Source organism: Cydia amplana, chromosome 4, assembly GCF_948474715.1.
Source record: "Cydia amplana chromosome 4, ilCydAmpl1.1, whole genome shotgun sequence".
Taxonomy (NCBI): domain Eukaryota; kingdom Metazoa; phylum Arthropoda; class Insecta; order Lepidoptera; family Tortricidae; genus Cydia; species Cydia amplana.
The window spans coordinates 16066090-16090015 of record NC_086072.1 but is presented as its reverse complement, the minus strand read 5'-3'; the positions used below and the strand labels follow the sequence as shown (position 1 = coordinate 16090015).

The 23926-nt window shown below is 36.6% G+C and overlaps 3 protein-coding genes across 5 annotated transcripts in view; all 3 read left to right on the top strand.

Annotated features, from left to right (window-relative positions):
• Window positions 1-23926, top strand: part of LOC134647317 (uncharacterized) — a 72501-nt gene that overhangs the window by 21408 nt on the left and 27167 nt on the right. The window lies entirely within an intron of this gene.
• On the top strand, window positions 1119-23819 carry LOC134647316 (uncharacterized). 3 transcript variants are annotated; one of them, XM_063501619.1, is made up of 6 exons: window positions 1119-1175; window positions 1883-1943; window positions 2238-2297; window positions 2581-2679; window positions 7091-7168; window positions 23809-23819. In XM_063501619.1, the coding sequence occupies exons 2-5, from the start codon at window positions 1886-1888 to the stop codon at window positions 7141-7143; spliced, it is 270 nt and encodes an 89-aa protein (XP_063357689.1). In that variant the 5' UTR covers window positions 1119-1175; window positions 1883-1885; the 3' UTR covers window positions 7144-7168; window positions 23809-23819. The 3 variants fall into 3 exon arrangements, with proteins under 3 accessions (XP_063357689.1, XP_063357687.1, XP_063357688.1); XM_063501617.1 differs by lacking the exon at window positions 1119-1175 and adding an exon at window positions 1519-1700; XM_063501618.1 differs by lacking the exons at window positions 1119-1175; window positions 23809-23819 and adding an exon at window positions 1520-1700 and having other exon boundaries at window positions 7091-7178.
• LOC134647313 (uncharacterized) lies at window positions 9504-12873 on the top strand. Its single transcript, XM_063501614.1, has 4 exons — window positions 9504-9911; window positions 10878-11202; window positions 11556-11889; window positions 12741-12873. Exons 1-4 carry the CDS (start codon window positions 9645-9647, stop codon window positions 12757-12759), a joined length of 945 nt encoding a protein of 314 aa, XP_063357684.1. The 5' UTR covers window positions 9504-9644; the 3' UTR covers window positions 12760-12873.

The following is a 23926-nucleotide window of genomic DNA, read 5'->3' as shown; positions in this document are numbered from 1 at the left end:
TAGTCCGCCGGTTCCTTTCTCTGCAACCCTGACCACCGGTAGCTTGGGCCTTGCCCAGTTGCCCCGCTGCCGGCGGCACCCTAGGTTAGGTTTTTTATAATGTGTTTATATGTCTTTTTATTGTTTTGTAAGTGTTTTTATATTTTACTTTTATATTCATATTATAAACAACCTAACCTAAGACCCAAATTAAATAAAGTATCGTTTAATATTAAATTAACATAAAATTCCACTTTCATGGGACATTTGTTTAAAAGAATAAACGATTCTCATAGGTATGTGAAATAAAATTGAAATGAAATTCATTATTCATAACATACAGTTATAGGTCAATACATAATGGTATTATTATTATTTTACATTTGGTATATTTGATAAATACTTAATTACATTCGATTATATTATTATATTGCAAGAGGTAAATGGAAAATGGAAAATATGAAGGATTACATAGACAATTGGACAGTTTCGTTACCTAATTTTTATATCGATTTAGTTTTTATGAAAGGCCCATTTTGATTGACAATCGCTGCACTAATGGACCTAAACACAAGATCTTATTAAATTATGTTTCACGATCGCTCCTGACAACATTACCTGCTTAATGCATGCATTAGATCACTCATGCCTAACCCGTCACGATATGAACCCTGGTGTCATTGAACAAACCTTATAAATACGGAACCGATGTATCCTAAAACATTCCATATAAGACACGATGAAATATACATCTAAAATCATCACAGCGTTAGTGTTTCTGTTAAGTGTAGCAGTCATTGACGGAGAAAATGAAAAGATATTACTTATTGCGCCAGTGCTATCACCAACTTCTAACGTTAATGATAAAGTATCAAGAACAGCAAAGGATTTTCCACTTTTGATGGTATTGGCTGGTGAGACTAATACTACTACGATTGAAGAACCTAAAAACGAAGAAAATATAAAGCCTATTTATGTTAAAGTAAGTCACGAATATCGTTCCTCGGTAACTAATTACCTAACTAACTATACGTAAAGCTTATCTTTTTATTTTGTTTCAGAAACTAGAAGAGCAATCCCCTTATCCAATTCGCCGACAAAAGCATAAAACAACATAATGGAAATAACTGGAAGTGTGTAATATAATTAGACATAAGATAAGGATCAACCATAAGATACAAGAATATATTGCGTAGGTAAGTTGCGGGTTTTCTTCGAGTTTGTTTTATCTGATTGTGTTTATGGGAAGCCAAATAATTTAAATAAGTGTGGTACCTACCTACTTTACCTACACAATTTTTTTAAATACTTGCAAATGTTTATTGTACGTTAAAATTATGTGGTTTAATGTACTAGGATAGATTTTATACTCCAACTACTGTACATAGCCATGACCATGACTCTAACAAAGTATACTGACGTAATAATTATGAATCTCAATGCGCAGATGTAATTAGAAAAATACAGAGTTTAATTGTATACGATAAGAAAAATATAATTTCCACTGAAGAATATAAAAAGAGACGACACAAGACATGCCACTAGATTACACTTGTATGTGCACTCGAACATAGCCAGTCTGTTGTTGCCAGAAACATCTGCAAGTCGAAATGTTCAAGAAAATGGGATTATGTGTTGTTCTATTATTTGTTGTATCGTTGTTTACCGTGGCTCTGTGTTTCCAGGAAGATGACGTCATGAAGCCAATCAGAATGGCTGAGGTCAGGTTTATATGATAGATATCTATGACTGTTTTCAATTAATTATGCAGGGCCTATCTTAGTGTCGTCATCATCAATTCAAATGAGCAAAAAATAACCATGTTTGTTTGTTACGTTTCATTGAAAAATGCGTTTATATGTCAGAGGTGACTGTTTAAGTAAAATATATTTGCTTATTTCAGAATATGAACAGAGAGGAGAGCTTGGTTCTGCAGCGAATAAAAAGACAGCTTTTCAGACCAGGTAATTTTATACCCCGATATATGTTATACACTGGCGACCTAGCCCGGCTTCGCACGGATTTATACAAAACCTTAACAAATTATACAGTATACACCCTGCATCTTCCTCAAGAATCACTCTGTTGATAGGTTGAAACCGTAAAATCCGTTCAGTAGTTTTTGAGTTTATCGCGAATATTCAGACTACCAGACGCGGCGGGGGACTTTTTTTATAAAGTGTAGTCATTTTAATTTTATTTGACATCGTTATGTTGTACTTATGTTCTGAATTCTGATAAAAAAACAATGTTTTTAGGTTTTGCACCAGCGAGAGCACAGGCACGAGCGCCAACAGTGATTGTAGTTCCTGAAAGGGGTAAGCCAAATGTTACGATTTATGATGATGTGTTTACTAACCTAGGTACTTCTAAAATTGTCCTTATCATTTCAATCTCCAACATTTAAAATAAAATAAAGAAATAATAAAATGCCCTGGTGTATAAGTAAATAGAACAAAATGCAATAATGCCCGATGTAACCTTGATGAATTTGGATTCGTTATATTATAACGGTTATAGAATAATCTTGATGTACAGGCAAGGTACAGTCTTAAAGAAGAGTACAGTCAACAATTTTTTTTTGTCAAAACCTATTTACAGGTACCGCGAACTATCCAATGTATGGAAATGTTCCCATGTCCCCGTACAGCGTTAATAATCCCAGCAGAGGGACGACGGTGGTCGTCAGCCAAGTACCAGGTATTTAGACAACTATATTATAATAATGTTAAAGCGTATTTAGCCCTCATTATTTTACAAAAAAGCGGCCAAGTGCGAGTCGGACTCGCCCATGAAGGGTTCCGTATTTAGGCGATTTATGACGTATTAAAAAAAAACTACTTGCTAGATCTCGTTCAAACCAATTTTCGGTGGAAGTTTACATGGTAATGTACATCATATATTTTTTTTAGTTTTATCATTCTCTTATTTTAGAAGTTAGGGGGGGGGGGGACACACATTTTACCACTTTGGAAGTGTCTCTCGCGCAAACTATTCAGTTTAGAAAATAATGATATTAGAAACCTCAATATCATTTTTGAAGACCTATCCATAGATACCCCACACGTATGGGTGCGACTTGCAATCCGGAGGTCGCGGGTTCGAACCCCGGCTCGTACCAATGAGTTTTTCGAAACTTATGTACGATATATCATTTGATATTTACCAGTCGCTTTTCGGTGAAGGAAAACATCGTGAGGAAACCGGACTAATCCCAATACGGGCCTAGTTTACCCTCTGGGTTGGAAGGTCAGATGGCAGTCGCTTTCGTAAAAACTAGTGCCCACGCCAATTACTGGGATTAGTTGCCAAGCGGACCCCAGGCTCCCATGAGCCGTGGCAAAATGCCGGGACAACGCGAGGAAGAAGAAGATTCTCTTATTTTAGAAGTTAGGGGGGGGGACACACATTTTACCACTTTGGAAGTGTCTCTCGCGCAAACTATTCAGTTTAGAAAATAATGATATTAGAAACCTCAATATCATTTTTGAAGACCTATCCATAGATACCCCACACGTATGGGTTTGATGAAAAAAACAATTTTGAGTTTCAGTTCGAAGTATGGGGAACCCCAAAAATTTATTGTTTTTTTTTCTATTTTTGTGTGAAAATCTTAATGCGGTTCACAGAATACATCTACTTACCAAGTTTCAACAGTATAGTTCTTATAGTTTCGGAGAAAAGTGGCTGTGACATACGGACGGACAGACAGACGGACAGACAGACAGACAGTCAGACAGACAGACAGACATGACGAATCTATAAGGGTTCCGTTTTTTGCCATTTGGCTACGGAACCCTAAAAATGGTATATTTGTATTTTTCGTCAAAACAGCTTATATTTTTATCTACTTACATAATATCATAAACCCTCTATGATGCGTCCAACTCCAAAAACCGCAAATTACAACCAGCATAAAGAAAAACTGTTTAGATACAACAAATTTCTTATCTGTGGAATTGTTATTATTGTATAATTTATGAGGTGACAAACAAAACTCACTAATTGCATAAAAATTATTAGGTAAATAAAAATCTACCTGTACAAGTACCTACGGTTCACTATGGTCACAGAATAAATAATAGTACTAAGTACAGAAGACTCACTCTCTAAGAAAACGCGTCTGTTACGATCAGCACAGATATGGCCGCTAGGTGGCGACAGCTTCACGCGCGGCTTACTTATGGCTTTCCCCAAAATTGGGGCCGAACGGATGTACTTTTAGCTACCTGTAGATAATTAAGCGACGAAATCGCGGAGTGCTTGCTATGGTGTTGAATTTGTTGTAGCAATTGTCATTTTGGTTTCACCTGATGCATGCATGTTTCGAACAAAACCTCAAAACAAAGTAATTTGTTTTGACCTCTATTTCTATGTCTGTACCAACTTTTAGGTACCTATTTAAAAAATGTAGGTAAACAAACTATTATAAATAGGTTATTTCTGAGTCAATGTTTGTAGTACGAGCGAAATGCACGCGCGAATGACGTCGATTAGATATGATTTTGATGTCACAATGTAAGTACGTTTGAATTGGCTTTCCTGTCCAATCATTATAGCTGCTTTGATAGTGCACGACGCCTTGCACTTTGTGACTATGCGCTGAAACTTGGCATAGTTGATTCTTAGCTGGTCTTGAGTTGATAGAGACCGGGAGCCGGAAGGGGGGGGGGGGGGAGTTCGACGCTGCCGCGCTTCATTTAAAGCAACATTTCTCTAAAGCTATAGGTATTAGGGCTTGTGATATATCATTTTCAGATAAATTAAGGATGAGGAATCTATTTTTAGAACAAAAATAATGCAGTTTCTAACAAAAAAAAATGAATAAAGTAGAACGGTCTAAAAAAAGGATTTTTGTTTTTTTTTTATAATTACCTTTTTTTTTCAAAAGTATACCAGAAATCTCAAAACAAAAAAATATAGTCGTAAAGATACCTTTATCTAGTTTACAAAAATATATATTTTATTATATAAATCTGTTGAAACATGGGAGATAAAAAATAATATTCAGCGTGGGTCAGGGTAATCTCAATGCATGATCGTCCGTGAAGTAGGGTTTAAGTACTGTTATAAACACACAAATGGTGAATATATATTGTTTTAGGTTTGTTAGCGCCACTTGCATCATCCCACTAACCCGGGGTTAACCAGGGTTAAAAAAAATGAATAAAGTATCATTTTTTTTGTTAGAAAGTGCATTATTTTTGTTCTCAAAATAGATTCCTCATCCTTAATTTAACTGAAAATGATATATCACATGCCCTAATACCTATAGTTTTAGAGAAATGTTGCTTTAATTGAAGCGTGGCAACGTCGAACTTCCCCCCTTCCCCCCCACTAAATGCGCGGTGGCTCTCGATGTCTCCCGGTCTCTATCAACTCAAGACCAGCTAAGAATCAACTGTGCCAAGTTTCAGCGCATAGTCACAAAGTGCCAGGTTCCCATACAACAGCGTGCAGTATCAAAGCAGCTATTAGTATTTTCAAATAATTGAGCAAATTACTTCAGGCGTTCCATGCTAATAACATCTCTTACTTTTATCGAATAGAATATACACATATTAACGAATACAAAATAGTAGTTTGTGCAACTGGTACATAATAAGGGTAAGAACTGTTACGTACAAAAGGGCCGAAGTAACAAAACGAGAGGTAGTCCAGCCGATTAAGTGAATCGTTGTTATCGATACCTAAAGCAATGCGTTTTGTAATTTTACAATAAAAAAAAATAAACTGTTTAAGTAGGTATCTGCAATGTTACTTATCATTTAAATATTATATTATATTAAATTTCCACACCTATGCCTATATTATTTTCTACTCGTACAATATTTTGCCCTAGATTAAATAGTCTTTATAAATTAAATTGTAATAATACAGATACAAGAACTTCATAATTCTCTTTGCTCTAACTTACACTAAATTAACTATCGAAGCGTAAGTACTGTACGTAGGTACTTGCAACTTTAATACTGCATATTTATGTATGTTCGTCATACTCGTAGGTCGTAGCAATAAAAGTTTATTGATGTTATGAAGCCGTCTTGTACCTAAACACGCGGAACGCGGATATATAAATGACTTCGGAAAACTTGCACCTATAGGTATTTTACTACCTTTGTAAAGGGAAAACACCAGAAAATTATCTATATTTATAAACTAACAATACAAAATTATGCAAAACATAACAGTGTTTCTTACACTTTATAATTTTATAATCTGTCAAGCGTTTCCGTCAGTAGAAAAGAACGGCAGATTTTAAAAATGTAGGCGCGAAGGGTTATTGACTCATAGAAAATTTGAATTTCTCGCCTTTTTCTACTGACAAAGTTGTTTGACCAGCTATATATTTTTAATAACTAAAAAAAATTGTTTAGGTATATTAAGTATTAAATTACGCAGTTCTAAATCAAAATATTTTCATAAATGGATGAAAAAACTCAGACAAAACTGAAAAAAGTCGATACGCATGGAGAAACAAAGGGACTACGTTTGTATGGAGAAGCAGTCGTCCACTATCGTTTTAAGGCTTCCACATACGGTGCAACAACTGCCATGCGATTTGAGATAATTGCCGGCTTATAGTTCGTTTTTTTAGCATTAGAAATAAGGTAAACAATCTTGACGTGTCTTTTTATTAAAAACACGTTTTAAAAATAAATAATGGCAAATATGTAACAATTATGAATCTAATACGATCATTTATATTCTTCTGCTTTCATAAGTAATAGTTACTGATTTTTAAAAAGCGTTTTTCAATTAAAAGACATGTCAAGATCGCTTACTTTCTTTCTAATGCCTAAAAAAATAGGAGCAACCAACTCAATCGATCGGCCAAATGCCGCACTGTGTTGCAAATTACATACGATTACCGGTGACGTTTGTAGAGGGCATTAGCCCAGTATGGTGGTTTACGGTACAAATTATACTTCATCGTGTTGGGACCAGCCAGTTAGTAATAGAATTGTATCCCTTGGAAAACTAAAAAGATAAGGACGTGTTTTACAAACCGACAGACAGACAACATCCGGAGATGATTCGTTTCGAAAGTAACGTTTTTGACATAAACTTGTAAAAAATATTACCTAAATGTTTTTTTTCCTTGTTGCAGAATATAATTACAACGGTATTGGTCGAACCTACGGCGTTGTGCCTGCCCTATAAGGATATACAATAATATTCGTACTTAGTCACTGTATTCGTTGCAATAGCGTGAATTTATTGAAATGAAATTGGCCACGTACTTTTGTCATTCAGTATTTTTTTATTTACGTTTGTGCATTTATCATTTAAGATTAAATATATTACTAACATTAACTTTGTTTTATTATCCTCGGACAACATTAAACAAAGAAAAACAAATTGGGAATGTTAAAAAAAACTTTTATACCTACCTAAGTTTTTTCTGGTGGTAAACCAGAAATGACGTTATCTTTCGCCGTCAAAAAGTTAGATATATTCATTTGTATGTCGTATCACGTACTTGCCTGTTTTATGTTACCTACTGTATGAGTATGAGCAGTACAACCTGTCAATGCCCTGAAGAACCCCAATACCTTTATGTAGAGTCTGTTCGGAAAGAGAAGAGTCGTGGAATGTATTGGGCTCCATACATTCCACGACTCTTCTCTTTCCGCACAGATTCCAATAAGGGGAATACTTTCAAGTGCAGTGCAGCGTTAATCTAGGGTTAATTTCATATGGCAAGGATCTAAAGATATCAGTAGGTATACCCATAAGTAGGTACTAACTATATGTAGGTAGGTACATTAAAATCTTTTCGCTATAGTTTAGTTAATCAGCTAGAACAGAGGGTTTTGAAGATAAGTCAACCACATAAATCATCAGTTTTAAGACTGTCAAAGATCCACAATAGTTGATTTGAGTGGTCTTAATCCTCTTATTGTTTGGGAGTCTGGAAGACCCGTGATTGCAGGTCCAAAGAGCCGCATGCTCTCGAGCCTCGGTTTCCATAGCCCTGGGCTAAAATGTAGCAGGTATGAAAACCGCATCAAGATCCGTTGCGTAGTTTTAAAGATGTAAGCATACATAGGGACAGATAGACAGCGGGAAGCGACTTTGTTTAAATATTCTAATTTCTATAGTTTTTAATATCACATTAATTCCATAAAATTCGTGATTATCGAATGTAAATGTTTGATTTGCTTGAAAAACACAAATTATGTGGGTGTAGAAGGTGTATGTCTAGACACATACCTATAAATAGCTTTATCATAAGATTTAGATATATCTGCGGTATCTAATTCCTACAGTACCTAACGTGAGCAAGTTTAGCATTGATTATTTCACCTTATGGGTTTATCACCGGACAATGGCTGTACCTTTTCCACATTACTCGGAACCGTTCATTAGCGTCAATTAATTGCTTCCATCTGACTTTAATTGCGGTGAACCATGCACTGATCATACAACGATTCCATTTAATGAAATCCTTTACCCACGCAGGTATGGATCATGACATTGAATTTAACCCTTGTTTGTAGAAAATTGACACTTTTGTACACATTATAATCATTAGTGGAAACTTTTAAATCTACTACGACAAAGCCAAAAGGAAGGATTAATAAGTAAAACCCGTCTAAGCCAACAAAAAAACTCTTTCTTCAAACAAAAACGTCACTTTTGACACTTGTTTGACACTGACATATCCGATCCATATCGTTTCAATATCTAATATTTGATGTATCTTATTGTTCGAATACGGCTGAAAATATTGCCCACTATAAACAGTAAACACGTTATATTTTCATAGAAATCTGGCACTCTGTTACTGCAGTCTGTCCAGATTTAGCTTGACCTGACTTTATTCTAGCAGTATTTGTACGTATGTGGGAATGTTTGTGTCGCGGGGAACATACGACGTACGACAGTAGCGTCGAAACCATGCAGGTGAGAGTAAATTGTCAAGTCACTTGTCCTTACATGTATCTGGTCTGCCGATTCCAAGTAGATAGATTATAAGATAGTGTGTTGACTGTGTTGTATACGGAAAGTGCTCGTTAGCATAAATAAATTTGAATTTATATGTATTTTATTCCTGGTTTAGACCTGTAACATAATATTATGAGATGCGAGTCAAGGTTCGCCACAAATAAAGAATAACAATCACTGAGCCCCGCGCGCAAACGTGTTTAAAAAAGGAGCAAGCCAGGCGTAAGCTAAATCTACACAGCTTTATAACTACATGTAAATAAACTATGTTAATCTCGCAAAAAAAGATAAAAAGGATCTCACCACATATGAGGCGTGCGTATTATATACGTATAGATACATTCCAAGCCGGTATCCGGTTTAAGGGAATAACCAGACGTATACGTGCGTGGACTTTGCAAATTACCAGGCGTGTTATATCACGTTTTGCTCGGCCGCACAGAACGGGTATAATCTTTTGTTTTGTTTACAGCAACCTCATTTTCCGAACTATCATAATGCGAGTACGTTGGATACTTTAATTTAAATCAGGAAAAACACAGTTATCGAAGCATAGAACAGAGATTAATGTATCTCATCAACGATAACATCATTGTGGGAATCAGACGCACCGCTTTATACGAAACGGCTGAGTTGTGACGTCGCACGGAGTCTGCAGAAAAAACTGGTCATATAAATAGGTTGGCGTTGTGGGTCCAGCGCCAGTGATCACAATGGGACGCGTTGGTGAGGTAGCGAGCTTGCTGGCGCTGGTCGCCTTGACCGCGGCTAGTGTGACAGACAACACCCTCGATGGCGGGGAGCGGGTGGTCCTAGTGGCCCCTGTGCTGGCCCCTCCGAGGGACTCCAGGACTCACAGCAACGACCGCGCGCGGCAGTTTCCCGTGCTAGTGCTGCTCGCGCAGCAGAATGCGCCGCAAGGCCGCTCTGAGCCTTCAGCCAAATCTTTGGGCGGACCACCCAATCCGATTTATGTTCAGGTGAATAGTGATTAAACATTGTTATTTTTAGCTTGGCTTGCAGCTATGCCAGTGTAGTTAATGTATGTTTTTCTCGTAAAAAGAGAATATTAAGGACAAAGATGAGTTTCTATATATTATGAATTATGAACAATTCAAGAATATATAGGTAGCTTAATAAGCAAGACTAAGACGAGGACCCATTTTAAGATAACATATAGGTACTCAAGAGATTTGGACATTGCTACCATCCATGGTCTAAATTATGGAGTCAGTTGCTTGTAGTTAGTTTTCTACCTCAGAAATTGGAGATTTTTTATTGTCTGTTCTTTAGAAGTAAGTTAAATTATGGTTCAAAAAATCATTTTTGAAAATAATTTAATTACGTAAATTTATTTAGGTACTTTACACAATATAGTGTCAGGAATAGTACACGGAAAGCTTTATAGGGTACCTATAGGACTACTAACTTAACCTTGAAACTCATTAAGCTTTTTTTTTAATAGTCTAGCCATAAATAATTGAAGCGCTACCTGTTTAACAACATCTCGACCGGTCTGCCAAGTGGCTTCTTCATTATATCGCACCCTGATATGTAGGTACTTAAATGTGAACACGTGCAAATTATAGTATGACTTAGGTATTATAAATATAACTTTGTAGACACACATTGCATTAGATTGGTAAGCTAAATATTTTTCCCAAGAGCTTAATCGTAAAGTAAGCCAAAGCAAACTAAAAAATATTATGAATTCCGATTCATAATATTTTTTAGATGCAATGAAAAAATATATATATAATTTATATTGTACTACATAAATGTATGTGTTTCGTAAACCTACTAATAATTAAGTAGGTACCTACTAGTAAGAAGTAACTGATAAGACCAAAGTGCATTGCACGTTGTATAAGTATGAAACTAAAACAATACAATTTCTGAAAACCTGAATTTCAAACATGACCCGTATTTATATTTTTTTGCTTCAGAAACTAGAAGACCAAAAAGTGCAACCATCAGAAACTACAAAACCTCAAAGTAATCGCCAAAAGCGACACTTGCTAAAGAAAATCCTCTTAGGCCACGGTGGTGGTGGCGGTGGATACGAGTATGGAGGAGGTGGTTTCAGCATTGGCTACGGAGGTGGCTACGGCGGCGGCGGCGGTAACGGCTACGGCGGTGGCGGCGGCTACGGCGGCGGTGGCGGCTACGGCGGCGGTGGCGGCTACGGCGGCGGTGGCAACTACGGTGGCGGCGGTGGTTACCAGGAGCCATCCAAGACGATAGTTGTGAAAGTCGTTCATGAGAATCATGGTAAATATACGTAGTATTGCTTGGGTTTACTCAAAATCTAATATTTCGTCAGTTGAGTCAGTTCGTAATCACTGGAGCCTTGAAAGATGGAAGGTTCACCACACATGTATCAGAAAGTCACCAGTCAAGTTATCAAATTTTAGAAGACGACAGAGTACATGTAAGGGCGATTTCCCGAATTTGACAGCAAAATTACTTATGGCAGTTAGCCTCGTCACCTTTTAATATTCTCAAGTCAAATAGGAGTCCAGAATAACAAACCGTATTCTGACATATTGTCTGTTAACAATATCATTTATTTACAGACATCCTGTTCTTATGTGTATTTTTGCATATGTCCTTTTTATTTAAAGATCATGGCGGCGGTCATTACGGTCACCACGGTGGTGGCGGTTACCAAGGTGGCAACGGCGGTGGCGGCTATGGAGGTGGCTACGGCGGCGGTGGCGGCGGTGGTTACGGCGGCGGATACGGCGGCGGCGGCGGTGGTGGCGGCGGCGGCGGTGGTGGTGGCGGAAGCGGCGGTGGCTACGGCGGTGACAACCACGTTGGTTACGGAAATCAAGGAGCCGGCTGTGGAGGCGGTTGCGGAGGAAATGGAGGTGGTTACCATAGCAACGGCGTTGCCTCTGCCACCGCTACAGCTACTGCTACAGCTACTGCTCAATCTAACTCTTATGGCGGAGGGTATGTATAATTTACACAGTGATACGATAGCAAATTTATTATTATGGAGTCGATTCCAACATCAATATTTATATAAACGTTTAAATATTTATGAAATAAGTTTTAAATGGTAAATAATGCAATAGGGTGACATTTAAAAGAAAACATTTTTTTGATCCATATTTAATATTTTACTGTTTTTCGATTGCCGATGTCCTCTGGATAAATTATATTTGATATTACCTGCTGCTCTAAAAATGTGAAATTCAAAACGTGGCTTTAGTAAATAAATATAGATACAATAACAAGAAACCACCTGTAATGGAAATATTTGCCTGTTATGCATCCATTTATCCTTATGACGTTCGTTTGAATTTTTATGTCTGTTCTTAATCAGGTTTTATTCAAATGTCAGTCTAAACACGTGACCTTTACCTTAGTTTCTGATTCTGACGCTAGTCGTATTAGGTAAATTTCCAATATATGTAACTATATAACTATATCATATGCATTCATATTATCCAATTTAGTTGTGTGTCATAAGGTCTTACTTGTCAATATTAGTTTGACCTGGGACGTCTGCCGAACTTTCAAGTACATTGCTCTTACTGCAATTCAGATTTTACAAGTTTATATGTGTTTTCTCTAGTAAAAACAGCAGACTATTATAGATGGACCGGTAACTTATTCCCTTACTACTTACTCGTATAGTCACAATTTTATGATCATAACCAATAAAAAATATCGCTGATCTTGGCGGGTAAATACGGGATAATACCTACGGTAGTGTATAAATTGTAAAACAAGTTTCGTTTATCATAGCGCACAAAAAATAATTAAGGTTCACATTAAAATATTTTCTTTATTTTCAGGTACGGTAAAAAACGCTAAGTCTGGCTGGGCTACAGTGAAAGTCAACGTTACTTAGACAATTGTAGTTTGTGAAGTAATCTGTGATCGTGGGAGAAAATAGAACATTTAAAATGTGAAAAACAATAGCAGTAAGAGTAGAACATTTAGTCAAGAATGTTATCCTCTAGGCGCCCAGAGACCTATAAAAAGGTCTCTTGTTCCATTCTAATTTGAACTTTGTGTTGACAAAATAAAATTTCATTTTGCTTGGCAAGGTTTGACGTATGGGCGGCTAGAGGTTATGATCGATATCAGGTAGGTACGTATTCTGGAGAAGTAGATACCTACCTATGTTAAGAGTTAAGAAATTGTGCAATGATTAAAGACTATGATTTTTATTTGTCTTATGTTTTATTTTCCCTTTCTAGAGCTATAAGATGTAGTGAAGAGTATAAATTATTTTTTTGTGGGATGCAATGCATAGGTACTTCAACGTGCCAAGTCAAGTGTTGTTGATGGTCTACGCGAAATGCTATACCCAACCGTAAAACAAGAAATACATAACCTTGTTGTCTGCTCAGCTTAGAGAACATTAAGTTCTCTAAGCTGCATTAAATAAAAAAATAATTTATTCAAGAATAAACTCTAGTTATATATGTAAGAAATCCACAACGCAGGCTTCGTCCGGTGGCCACAAATGCAAATCAGCAACATGCTTCGTCCCAAACACAACAAGGATGATATCCGCAACAGGCTTCGTCATTCTAAAATCTAAGTTAAACAATATAACCGTAATAGTACCTGGCTCAAATGTCCCCATTACGCTGGCAGCGTTACCGCGCTGAATGGCCAATGAGATCTGTTGGACCAGGTACGATCCGGACCGAAGGTCGCACCCCCTGTCCCTCAGCCGCCGACCCAAATCCCTCACAAACTCCCTAGCCTCCACAGCCCAAGGTCCCGCAGTCTCGACTGCAACTGGGACAAAGTCGTACATTGGTTCCAAGTGGGAAGGCGCAAATGTGCATGAACGTAAAACTTTGACTTTAGTCTTCTTTTCCAACTCGCAGCCAAGTGAGGATGCTGATTTTTTTTAGCAACTGCGCCGTTTGTAGAGGATTATGTTACAAAAAGAAACATCCAAAAAAGGTCAATAGTTTTTTTTAATAAATTAATTGGTTCGCCCGGGAATTTCTTAACAAAAGTTAAAAGTTCAAAAATTCATAACTCGAAAACTACGAAAAATCGGCTAACATACATGGGGTATATTGATAGCCCACGATGTGAGGAATCTAAAAAAAAATTTGGACGTCGAGGTTTGGACCACAGGTTGGTATATGTATATGTTGGTATAAACTCAAAAATGCGCGTTTTCTCAAAGATAAGATCAATAGCATATTATAGCAAATTTCATCATAATCGTTAGAGCCGTTTCCGAGATTCTCGAGATATATAAATATATAAGAATTGCTCGTTTAAAGGTATAAGATCAATCTTTTATTTCACTGCGTCATCTCTTTGTGGCTCATTATAGGAACTTTCAGTATTGCCCACAGTAGGGATTAATTAAATGACAATGACCTGCCTGAAACAATGTAACAACATTGTACATGACAGTTCCCATCGTATTTCTTACTTAAATCAATAAAAACAATAATGAGATGTATTCCCAGAACGCTCGTAATAAAAAGTGGAGCAAATTAAACATGATTAATTCAAACAAAACCACAAGCAGGATTTTCCTAGGGCCGATTAGTCGGTCCCATAAATCTTACTATTATTGCATCATTCCATTGTAAGTACCTACATACATACTACGTTAGGCACGCAATAAGATGAGACTTACAAACGACTGGTTAAAGTTTATACGCGGGCGTCAATACAGAAAGTTTTCAAAATTCGAAACATCTTTACTTCTGTAATTTTCCCAACATTTTCTAGAGATTCTAAATATCCTACATTTATTATTTATGCATAACTTAAATAGCAAACTTATTAGGTTAGGTACATTCATGAGCGCTGGTGGCCTAGCGGTAAGAGCGTGCGATTTGCAATCCGGAGGTCGCGGGTTCGAACCCCGGCTCGTACCAATGAGTTTTTCGGAACTTATGTACGAAATATCATTTGATATTTACCAGTCGCTTTTCGGTGAAAGAAAACATCGTGAGGAAACCGGACTAATCCCAATACGGGCCTAGTTTACCCTCTGGGTTGGAAGGTCAGATGGCATTCGCTTTCGTAAAAACTAGTGCCCACGCCAATTACTGGGATTAGTTGCCAAGCGGACCCCAGGCTCCCATGAGCCGTGGCAAAATGCCGGGACAACGCGAGGAAGATGATGATTAGGTTAGGTACATTCAGTTTAGACCCTTCACATTTATGTGTGTGCATTATGTGGACTACTTAAGGGGACGGTATATGACGTTTTCGATTTAGAGCTCACTTTATGCAATCAATTTGTTCAAGAAATGTTTAATAACTGCATTAAATTATACGTAAATTTGTTCACGAAGAAGTCGTGTACCGGCTCTTCACGGCATAATATTTTTTATTTGCTGTAATTCTCTACAAATCGACACTAAAAGTATCCAAAAATCAAAATATGGAGTTCCGTTTGAGCAACACGCATTACAGTTTTGCCTTTAACAGTAATTGAGTTGTTGTGTGATTTTGAAAGCTAGATAACTAAACTAGCAAATTATTATCTACTTATATTTTTACTCACAAATACAACACAGAAATTCAATCCCAAATGTAAACTTTCGTACAATTTCCATACATTGACGACATCACTCAAAATTCTTCTTCGAGTCAGATGGCCGCTGGCCTTGGATCGAAGCAGACGTGTACGTCGATGGTACGTCGTCGTAGCTCGTTTTTGACATTATTTAGACATTTCATCATATACGCATACGAAAATGTATACCAGTAGATAAATTGTATTTCAAAAAATAGGGTAAATAAATTTATTTAAAATTTGATTTGTTGTTATTTACAGGTCGTAACGATCGAAAACAGCAGTAAACTATCCTAAAACAATACGATTACAATTGAATTTAAGTAACTTGTTCCTTCAAAACCCGCTTAAAATGAAAAAAGTTTAAAGACTCGTTTTACTGATTGGGATTGATTTTCATTATGCTGGTATCAATTTTGCGTCATTAAAAAAAAGTATATGACTTCTGTACGTCAATGACATTTGATGTCAATTGTAATCTTGTATTTACGTTAGAGAATATTATATATTCATTTAAATATTACTTACCTATTAATACGAAGCGTAATTCGTTTAATACCTGAAAGTCTTAGTGTCTACACCTACTTTGTTACCGTTCGTTCTGTCTATATGTGTGCGATTACGTGCTGTTCTCAATAATCAAGAAACAAGCCATAATCTTCAAGAATAAAATAACAGCAAGACCAGCATTTAGTACTAACTAGTTTTTGCGGATTTGGAGACAAGAGATGAAGCTTACAGGCTAATACCGCTGCGGTCTGGTTATTGTTATGTGTTATATATCGAGTATTATATAAATTTACTATAAAATAACAATGTTTTATTTCAATGACATTATGTGCGTAGGTATGTACGTTTCGGTGATTATAAGAATTTTGTCCACACAATAATTGTGCAAAGCAGAGACTGCATCATGCTTTCTTTACGGTATAAGCGGTATGGTACCGTTATTATTTATCAATACCGGTTCGTTTTGAAGGTAAAACTATACCGGTTGAAATACAAAGTACGGTACCGGTATAAAATTACAGCAGCAGGGACAACCATTTTTATAGGTGTACAGTCAGCTGCAGAGAAAAGGTACGACCAGATAGATAATTGTATGCAGGGGTGGTACCTTTTCTCTGCAGCTAGCTGTACCTAAACCATCATTGACCGAGCGTTGGCGAAGGTCTCCGTTTCAACTTGGGCAAAAATGCTTTCGTATGTCCGAATTCTTCTCCTTTGCATATCACATTTCTCAACTGATTCTCGTGAAAATTCGGTAGTCCGATATAATTATTCGGTTTCTTTTTTTTTTGAACAATTTAAAATAGGCAGAAATTGTCATAAAGGACTTAAGCGCCAGTAGGGTCTGTGACACTTAAGACCACTGCGATTATTAGGTACTTACTGGCCCCTATTTCACCACGACCACGGTGACAGGTGCGACAGTTGTCGACATCACTGTTGCTGACGTCACAGGCCTCCATAGGCTACGGTAACCGCTTACCATCGGACGGGCGATGTGCTTGTTTGCCACCAACATTTTAATAAATAAATAAACTCCATTATATTTCCACTAAAAAATTCTTATTTTGCGAAGCTAATGACAATTGTCACAAGAAACACGGCAACTGTATCGAAATTGCGACACAGAACTCATTTCCTGTCAAGACTTACCGAAAATTCTTTGAAAAATCTTGTGACAATTGTCACAAGATTTTTTCGCGAGAGAAATGTCTGTTTTATCCGATATAATAATGTTTTTTATAAATAGGTACAATGACGGTGGCAAACACGAATACGGCCCGCCCGATGGTAAGCGGTAACTGTATTATTAAATTGTACAACGGGACTTAATCGCGTATCTAAGTTTTAAGATTTACCTCCGACGTTTCGAGGACGGCGTTGTCCCCGTGGTCTCGGAGAAGACTGGCTTAAGTTGACATCAGCATCTTCTAACCGCGCGAGTTTTTCGAACTACCCGCACTTGGTCTTGTTTATCCGCTTGAACGTTTTGCGGTTCCGTTGTACAATTTAATAATGTGTAAAAATCGTGAAAGTTTAAATCAGTGTTAGCGGTAACTGTAGTCCATGGATGCCTATGGCGTCAATAACAGTGATGTTTTTGTCGTACCTGTCACCGTGGTGAAATAGGGGCCAGATTACGCCGCGCCGCGTGGAACGTGAGGTGCATTGGGGTAAATGCATACCATTCACTCAAGGAAAATAATCTCCCTTATAAGATCACTCGTGTGTCTGCCATTTTGTTAAAGCCAATTTTCACCGTAACTACTGGACTAGTTCAATTGAAATTTAGTACACATACTCGTATGTCAAGTAAGGAAGTAGTAAGTCGGTCATCCGAAGATGAGTAACGTAAATAAATGAACTTTTAACTTTGCGGCGATTTTTGGTATCATGTGACATATCAGATATAATACATAATTATAAGTAGGTGAGCAAAAATGTACCATAACCTAACTCAGAATTGTATTACATAAATACATATACAAAAAATAGTTCAACGCCAAAAGATTAATGGAAGACCTATGTCCTATAATAGGTGAGTTGGTCTTAAACAAAAAATATGCAATAAAAATGTGTAACTGTGGAACCCATAGTGAATCCTACTCGTACATGATCGGTTTTTATATTATGTACCTATAAGATATTTTCTACTTTATACTTTATAAGTGTACCTACATAATATTTACTTATAAGCAGTTGTCACGTAAAATATTTGTAGATTTTTTTGGAAGTATGTGTCACATCATCATCATCTTCCTCGCGTTGTCTCGGCATTTTGACACGGCTCATGGGAGCCTGGGGTCCGCTTGGCAATTAATCCCATAAATTGGCGTGGGCACTAATTTTTATGAAAGCGACTGCCATCTGACCTTCCAACCCATAGGGGGTAAACTAGGCTCTTATTGGGATTAGTCCGGTTTTCTCACGATGTTTTCCTTCACCGAAAAGCGACTGGTAAATATCAAATGATATTTCGTACATAAGTTCCGAAAAACTCATTGGTACGAGCCGGAATTGCAATTCGCACGCTCTTACCGCTAGGCCTCCAGCGATTTTTTTGAAGTATGTATAGCACAAAAAAAATATTTAGAAATGTAACATTTAAGGTAGGTAATTAAAATACGGTATAAACATTATTGGACAAGACTTGGAGGAAGTGTCATAGGGATCTACATTCGATGCGTGGAAAACAAGTTCTTTTGTCTAATTATAATCCATCGGCAATCACGCGAGCGCATAAAACGAAAATCATTTTTTTTTCACTCCCTAAAACTCCCTTAACCTAATAACAGTAAAACAAAAAATAAAATATAGAGGGTTACCAACCAGCCAAAGAATTATAAGTAGATATATGCACTTATCCCAACGCACCTCACGTTCTACTCTGCACGGGGTTCATTGCCGCTCCTACCGCCGTAAGTAACTATCAACACCTACATTATCAAGGCTACGATCGAAGATAATCGCTTCAGCACTGAAATAATACCGGTGGAATACCGGTATAATATTTTTTATTTTAATTGTATTAATTTAATAGTGAAACAAAAGGCGAATATACCACATAAAAGTAAATCGGTAAAGATATTAGGGGTACATTAGCCAACACTGTTTCCATATATTTTCAAATTTTATTTTGTCCGCCTTAATTAAATTTTGCACCCTGCCGGAACTTTATTTATTTAAATTCTCATTTAATTGATTTTGAGCCTTATGAAAAGTCGTATAGAGTAGTAAATAAAATTTTACATCTGACTTAATGACATCTGGTTTTATTCGGTTTAACTTTAGAAAACGCGTATCTCGACAAAGCCATAATGTAGAAAATTGTCAACAACCAAATGAATTATTAGAATTTAAATACGTCACGTGTGACATGAACAGACAAGGAAAGCAAGATTAAATGTATTGTTTCTCTTTCTTCTTTCAATGGAACGCTTTTCCTAAAAGGAGGCCACTAAACTCAAAACGCTATCTTAAAAAAAACTTGATGGGTCAATGACCTGTCCCAGTAAAGTGAGGTAGTGTGCGTGAAGTGCGCTTGTGTGTGAAATGGGGTAAATTGACAGAATCTGAAAATTTACCCACCTCTACCGTCACCTTAATAGCCAATCGCAAAAAATAAAATGACTAGTAGGTAAGTATCTATATTTAAGTGGGCATAATTGTTGCATTACTCATGCCATCGAACTGTGCACACAATATCATATTGTTATAGAAATAAATAAATGAATGAATTAACTCCAAATGAACTCCAACAAAACACTGGATCTAATCCTCAAATCGATTATTGACCGAGCATAAGCGGAGGCGGAGGTCTCCGTTTCAACTTGGAAACAAGTGAAAAGTGCTTTCGTATGTCCGGATGTTCTCCTCTAAAGATCGTAACTCTCAACTGATTCTCATGAAATTGAGCATGTTCGGTGATATTAAACAGATTATTTTGATGATTCACTTTTTGACATCTTTTTGATTATTATTTTTTCAAAATGGCGGAGCCATACATTTATTGAGTTTTAAGCTATACACCCGAGGTCGATAGTAGTAGATTGAGACTCTGGGCCCGATTCAGATTTTGTAATAGACATCTATTAAATATCTTTTAGACATCGCCAAGATACGATAACATATTTAAGATCTAAATGTCGTCGATAATATGTTTAAGATCTAACCTGTCAAATTTGACATTTCCGCGATTCTGGAGATGATACTCTTGAACGATTTCCACAAGATATTACTTAGAGATCTAATTCACATCTAATAGATATCTAACACGATCTATCGTAAAAGTGACATTGGTTGCCCGAATTGCGCTGCAAAAGAGAACTAGTTGAAATCTAAACTACATATAACGTATCTAGAATGGATCCAGTACGTGTCGTCTCTTGTGAATATCTTGAAATTCGAATACGGCAGTCTCAATTTGAGAGCACATTACTTATTTTGAATATACCCAGGAGTGAAACTTAGTGACAAAATGGGGCGAGATAGAAGTAGGATTGAAATTTAATTTATTTTGGGTAAAAAAAAAACACGATAGCATAGAATTCACCTAGTTTTCAATACATTTCCTTATAAGCGCCTGTGTGACAAATGTACAATTACCTCGCAGACGTGACTTCGTACTCACGCCAGGCGTATATTATTAACTAACATTGTAAGTTGTGTATAATAGAGACAATGGCCTTTGTTTGAAAGATTAAGGTCCGAAGCGAAAAGTTCACCTCAGAAGAGCCATACTATATACTCCTTTACTTGATTTCCATGTTTTTTAGGAAACTGGTGCCATTACAGGCACGATAGTGCATAATGGCCTTAAAAATTCAGTCGTGTAAAATCGTCCTGTCCACTCAACTTTTTTGTGGCTATCTACTCGTTTCAAATTGCAAAATTACGAAAACATCGCAATTGTTTGTAACAGACATATTGCTATGCTCAAAATTATAGGTTCTCTCTATGTCCGTTAAGATAATAGTTGACGGATAAAACTCTACTTTTGTTAATCACTTAGGGCCACTTGCACATTCCAGGGTTAGCCAACTAATTCGGAGTTAACCGCTTATACAGGGTTAACCTTTACGGCTAACTCCGAGTTTAAACCGTTAACTCCGAATTAGTTGGCTAACCCTGGAATGTGCAAGTGGCCCTTACAGTTTTAAGTTTAACCTTTCGCCATCTAGTGGGCAGACGAAACCTACTGTTGCGGCGCTCGTTCTTGTGCTTGCTTACAGACTACAGAGACCTAGAAAAGGCGTTAAATTGTATTGTAAGTACCTACTTACAATACAATACAATATTAAAAATACCTATTGTTAATTCTTTGGCATTGTCTTATTAGGGTTTTCGTTTGTAAAGGAATAATATGATAGGTTTTAATAATCTAATGAAACATTACTGTTAATAGTTTTTGTGCAACTGTGTTAGTTGTATTTGTAGATACATGACTCATGTTCTTTGTTTATTAATATGACCTAGGTCTTATAATTAAGTCATCAAGAGAATTATGCAGAACGCTAAGATCACACTTAGAGATAGCTTGTGAGTAATACCATGATTAAAATACCCCATAATTCCTCAACATTACCTTCTATGCGCATCTTTTGCTACTAATTTATGTGGGGTTTACTACGGGAGTACGCTTGTGCGAAGTATTGTTAGTACGACGTATGATTAGGCGATGTACGATTGTACGACATGTCATTTGTGGGAACTATTGTTCGTGCGAAACATTATTAGGCGATGCACGACTATACGATGTACCGTTTGAGCGAATATCGTTTGTGCGAAATATTCGCGTTTTAACCGTGGTCGCACTTTATTTTTATTTATTTTTACCACAGTCCCACCGCACTAAGTGTTTCTTTTCCAAAAATATTTCCTTCACAACTTAATTAGACGGAGCCCCGCTGGCGGTTTGCCCTTCGGGCATCTGAAGCTACCTAACGAACCTAAACTACCTTCTACCTAACTATATTTCCCCCAAGTGTAATGTTTTCACGGAGGTCATACTAAATCAATAGGTAGGTTAGGTTCGTTAGGTAGCTTCAGATGCCCGAAGGGCAAAGCGCCCAAAAATAGGAGCCCCGCGAAGCGGGGCTCCGTCTAGTTCAGTTGTGAAGGAAATGTTTTTTGAGAAGAAACAGTGTAAGTACTGAGACCATGTTAAAAATAAATAGGTACCTGTAGACCCACAAATACTGTCGTGCACTAGAAGTATTGTCGAGCCGTAATATGTCGCACAATTTAACTTCGATCTAAAATACTGCCGGACTATAGTTTGGTCGAATAGTGATATGTCGCACAATATCACTTCTTCACTTCGCAGAATTGCAGTGTCGTTAAAAAAATATTGTCGCATAATCGTGCATCGCATACTTGGGGTCGCACTTATGTAATAATTCCATTTATGTGAGGACCTTTATAAATTTATAATATTAACCTATTACCTACATTCGAATAATGATTGACCAAATATTTAAAATTGCTACTGCCCAACAGTAAGATCAGTAAGACTTGTAGTTATGTAAGGTATTTTATCTACCTTACAATACAAGTCATTAATAGGTATGCATGTATGTATGGTAGAGAACAGTGTTACTAATACCTAGTTACTATCAAAACGAGTTTCAACTCGGTTCAATTCTGATCATTCAGTTTCCGTCTGATCAATTTTAAAAATAACATACCCACATTTACCGTAGCTAAATAGTTCAATTTAAAACTAGATTTGAACAAAAAAACGAAAATAGCCCCGAGTACGAGTTGACATCACTTTGTGATCTTAATATATTAATCATGAAATAAAGTACATAGGTAACCAAATCGTATTATCATTTATCATTAGTTAATTATGCCATCCAATTAAAAATGATTTATTCGTACATTGGATCTACTCGTAAAGACTGAACGTGTGATACGCTTCCTTTTTATTTTTTTACAAACAAATTCTTAATGATATTTATAGTAAAACAATTTTAGTTTTTAACACGGCCTTGTGCCTCGGAAGGGATTAGTATTCAAACCGATTAATAAATTCAGTCTTTGATATTTTTCGAATACCAATCAACCCAAAGAAATATTATTGGTGTTTTATTTACTTGAGTTATTTGAAGATATAAATACGAGCATTACCCGTGCTTGACGAGTCTGACACCTATTCAAACAGCCGTCATGCTTTGATCGAACACAATTAATTTAATTGGTAGTCGTGATGATCTCGCTGGGGATGCTAAAAAATAGGACAAGTGTGAAACTGAATTAAGTTTGGCGTAATAAATATAATTAGCACCCCATTAACATTTAAAGTTAAATGATGAAATAAATGAAAAGAGGCTTATTTTTTTGGATTTTACAATATAACGTAAGTATTTGGAGCAGAGCAAAACCATCAAGCCATTGAAACCATTCTTGTTGGCCACTTTCCGTTTTTCGAGCCTATCTCTAATTGTTAGGGCTGTTAATAGGCACATATTAGAGGCCTATCCATATACATAGTTACTTCTTGGTCAGGATTCAATATACAACAAATAATTCAATTTAGGAGGAAAAAAGTTACCACTACTTTCGAGGTAGGTAATAAAATTTATAATCTAGAAAAAAACGGACTATTTTATAGCTACCTAATTAACTAACTTTTAACGGATTAAGCAAAATGTACCTAGCCAGTATGAGGTGTCATTAAACTAGTCTGAATGTTTTCTGGAATTTTTAAATTAAAAAGGATATCAAAAATGTTAAATTTTCCTAAAATACCCAAAATCCCAATTGGCTTGTCTACTCAAAAACAAAAGGTTATCGTAAAGGTTAAGAACAAAATAACGATAACGCCAAAATAACGATAGGTATATATTCGTGTAAAAGGTATTGGTCAGAGCGAACAACAAAATGACTCACATTGTGAATACACCATACCTTCCCTACCATGAGTTGTATTACAATTATTACTGACAACATTTAAAA